Genomic DNA, 3,556 nt, shown 5'->3' with positions numbered 1-3,556 from the left:
TAATGCCCCGTTTTTCCCAAAGCCACCCCGCATCCCAGCCAGTGCTTTAATTTCTGGAATTTCCTGCCGTGTGAGTGTTTGATTTCCCAATGGCAGAGTCACACCGGCTCCGGTATTCGCGGTTAATTACAGGGAGCGCCGAGCCCTTGGCCGAGCCTTTGAAGGTGTTGCCTGGCGGGGTTTAATTTTTGCATTGACAAAGCTGCCAGAGGCCCCGTCCAGGGCTGGGCACAATCCTGGCCGTGGTGGGGAGTGGTCCCCTCCTCCCCTACACCCACCCAACACCCCTAAACCCAAAGCTCTTCCCGAAACGGAGCCGTTTGGGCAGGATGTGAATCACCTGGCGCCTGGATCCAGTCCTTCTGGGAAACGCCGGAGCAAACGCGGCCGGGGAGCCATGCCAGCCCCGGCCGGTGCTGCAAATAGCAGGGTTTGACAGCAAAAACACCGGACTTCCGAACTAGGAGAGCTCGGCTGCCCCTGCAATAAATTAATCGCACATGTCGGGTAAAGCCACCAAGGGCTGCGTGCATCTGGCAGCCTGCGAACCTCCCAGCCTCCGCTGTACGGCGAAGTACTGGGATAACGTATGTCCGGAGCAGGGGATGAAGGAGCCGAAGCAGAGTTATGTTCAGAAAGGTGTTGTGTACTCAAGACTTCAGTGCAATAAGTTAAATTCGGGGCGGCACTGAGCCCTGAAGGAGAATCTCCGTTGCGACAGCACCCAGCACCCCCACCCACACAGCAGTGAGATTCGCGCTGCCCTGGGTTTTTTTTTTAAGCCATTTGCCTATTTACAGTGAGAAAAGGGCCCAGAAATCCCAAATTAATGAAGGGGCTGCCTGGCCCACGCAGTGCCACAAGCTCCGATCCAATATAAACTGCAGCAAGGGCTGCCCAGAGTTTAGAATCAATATTTTTGCAAAAAGCTGGAAATAATCTCCCCATTCACCCAGGCTTTTTGCAGTTAAAGAGCTGGGTTGATGCTTTTTCTGCTGCCTGGAGCCGCGTTGGCCGGCGCTCACGGGCTCCATCCATCCCCCCAGGTCCACCTGATGAAGCCCGAAGCTGTGCCCAAGGCGTGCTGTGCCCCCACGAAGCTCAGTGCCACCTCCGTCCTCTACTACGACAGCAACAACAACGTCATCCTCAAGAAGCACCGCAACATGGTGGTGAAATCGTGCCACTGACGGCTGGACCCCATCATCCCGTCCCCGCCAGAGCAGCGCGACACCAGGTTTCTGCTGCGTGTGCGGAAGAGGAGTTTCGTGGGCTGCATCACAGCAAAGTCCATTAATAATAATAAATAATAAAAATAAATCATCCCTCCCACCCCTTCCTAGAAGTGGATGTAAATAATATAAAACTTCTATTCTCTTACTACGCTTAATGAGACACATACATATATATACATATAGGAAAAAGAGGATTTGTGGCTGGTTACGTGTCTCTTCTGTTCGTGGCTGATGTGTTTGCCCCTTGCGCCGCTGCAGTCCCTGGTGTTGGCAGAAGCAATTTGGGCTGCAGGGTAATTAGGACAAGGGAGGCGGCATCCGAGTTGCTCTGGGATCGAGCTGTTTCTAGCCGTGTGTGTCTAACTCACTCACCTCTAACCAGTGCTTTTAATTCCCTTAATAAAAACACTGCCAGCCAATTAAGTAGCTGGTTGACTAACCCGCTCCTGTTTACTTAAAGTTCACGAAACTCAGCCAGTTGGAAAAAAAACCCCAAAACCCAAATATCCATATTGAGCTACGACACTGTTATAAAATAAACGCCTAGTTTGGAAAGTAAACACGTCGTTTCTCTCGCTGTTTGTTTTTTAATAAATGTCACAGCACAGCGGCGCTCTGTTCGGCAGACGGGATTTCGCAACGAAAAAAAAATACTCGGGATCAGCTAAAATTGTACCTATTCGCTTGAAAATAAGCCCCGCCAAAGGGTTGTGATGTGAGGTTTAGGTCAGGCTGTGCTTCCCCGGCCAGGAAAGCGGCCGCGCTCCCCGGTGGATGCTTCCTGTGGGCTCAGGACAGGGCTGCAGCCGCCACACCAGCTTCCCTGTGCTATTTGCACAATTAAGTTATTTATTTGCTCTGATTTTAAAAGGAAATGGCCTGGCCTGTTTCTCAGCTTGGGGAACCTTGCGTCACTGAACAAATAACGAACCTGGCTTAGCCAAATGCAAAGAAAAAAGATCCCAATAAACCCACGAAAATAAGAAAGATCTGCTCCCTGCCAATGCCCGGCTTCCCAAGAAAAGGTCTTGCCTCTGTGGAAAGTTTTCATCTACCGACTAATTCCACATGAAATCCAGCCCAGGATGCGATCGTGGCTCCGTGCAACGTGGTGCCGTCTGCAGACGAGCGAGCCCAGGGCTTCCATCGACTCCCTCCATCATGCAAGGGCTCTCCCTGGTTCAGGTGTCGCTGAGGATTTCTGCAAGGTCTGTCTTCAAAAATTCAAGATTTCAACAACAAAAAGAAAGCAGCAAGGAAGGGAAACGCTGGGTTGGTTTGTCTGCTCGCCAGGTATCGCACCTGAGAGCCCATAGCTCACCTTGCCCCGGCTGTAGGGCAATGCACGACCCCCAGTGTAGAAAACCAGCAAGTGAATAAAAGCAACCTGGTGTTTATTCTGGAAAAGCAACGCCCCTGGTCTGTGAGCGGCTGGACTGGTGAAACCACGAATCCCCAATTGCACAAGATCTTAAAAACATCCCCTAAACCCCAGCCCCACGCACCCGACCCCCATCTCTGCCCTGGCAGCCCCATCCCTCCTGCGAACGCCTGTGCAAGCTCAAAACCACAAGCAAACCCACATTCCCAGGAGTATCCCGTGCAGTAATTTCATAGGGAACCCCGAATCAATCACTTTCCAGCGATGCAGTTACCCTTACGGTGCATGGCCAGAGCTGCCCACTGACGGGAACTAGAAATGTACGTGCCTATCCCACTCTGCAACGCCGAGTTTGGAAATTAAACCCCTTCCTACAGCCTCATCCCTTTTTTTTTTTTCTTAATTCTTTTATCAACCAAGGGGCTTCTTCATTTCCCGTTCCTTCTTGTCCAGACCTTGTTCTCCCACTTACACATGCCCTCTTGGATGGGAATAGACCAGGCTTGCTTCCCAGCAGGACGGCCGCCAGCCAGGGACCTGCCTCCCTCTGCTGATGGGAAATGACACTGCAGAGCCAGGGACACGCCAAAAATGCTGCCCCAAGATCCTGCTGCGACAAACCATGAGATTCGGCTCTGCTCTTCCTGCCCTGGCATGGATAGCTTCCCCTGGAGCCAGGATTTAGGCACCAGATTTAAGAAGATGAGGACAAATACAAAAAAACCCGTCTTTGCTCAAACGCAAAGACGATCCTCAAGAGGGTGAGAGTTCAACAGCCAGGGATCAGTCCTCAGTATTTTTAAAACTAGATTTTATTTTTACCTAATATAAAGTCTTTCCAGAACACAGCAGCAGAGCCAGCCCTGCCCCGCTCAGGGCAGCACAGGACGGCGCAGGCTGAAAAGCGATTTATCCTCGGGTGGGTCGGACCCCCCGCAGC

At 51.8% G+C, this 3,556-nt stretch overlaps 1 protein-coding gene across 1 annotated transcript in view; it reads left to right on the top strand.

The window, feature by feature from the left end:
- LOC104134981 (bone morphogenetic protein 8A-like) overlaps positions 1-1,190 on the top strand; it is a 10,184-nt gene extending 8,994 nt beyond the window's left edge. Inside the window, exon 7 of the mRNA XM_009648585.1 lies at positions 1,047-1,190. Within this exon, the coding sequence (XP_009646880.1) occupies positions 1,047-1,190 (144 nt within the window). The remainder of the gene's footprint in view (positions 1-1,046) is intronic.
- Positions 1,191-3,556: the final 2,366 nt, after the last annotated feature.

This window comes from Egretta garzetta, unplaced genomic scaffold (assembly GCF_000687185.1).
Source record: "Egretta garzetta isolate BGI_Z169 unplaced genomic scaffold, ASM68718v1 scaffold101, whole genome shotgun sequence".
In the NCBI taxonomy this organism is placed as follows: Eukaryota; Metazoa; Chordata; class Aves; order Pelecaniformes; family Ardeidae; genus Egretta; species Egretta garzetta.
Note: the sequence above shows the minus strand (reverse complement) of the source record. Positions and strands in the feature narration are given on the sequence as shown.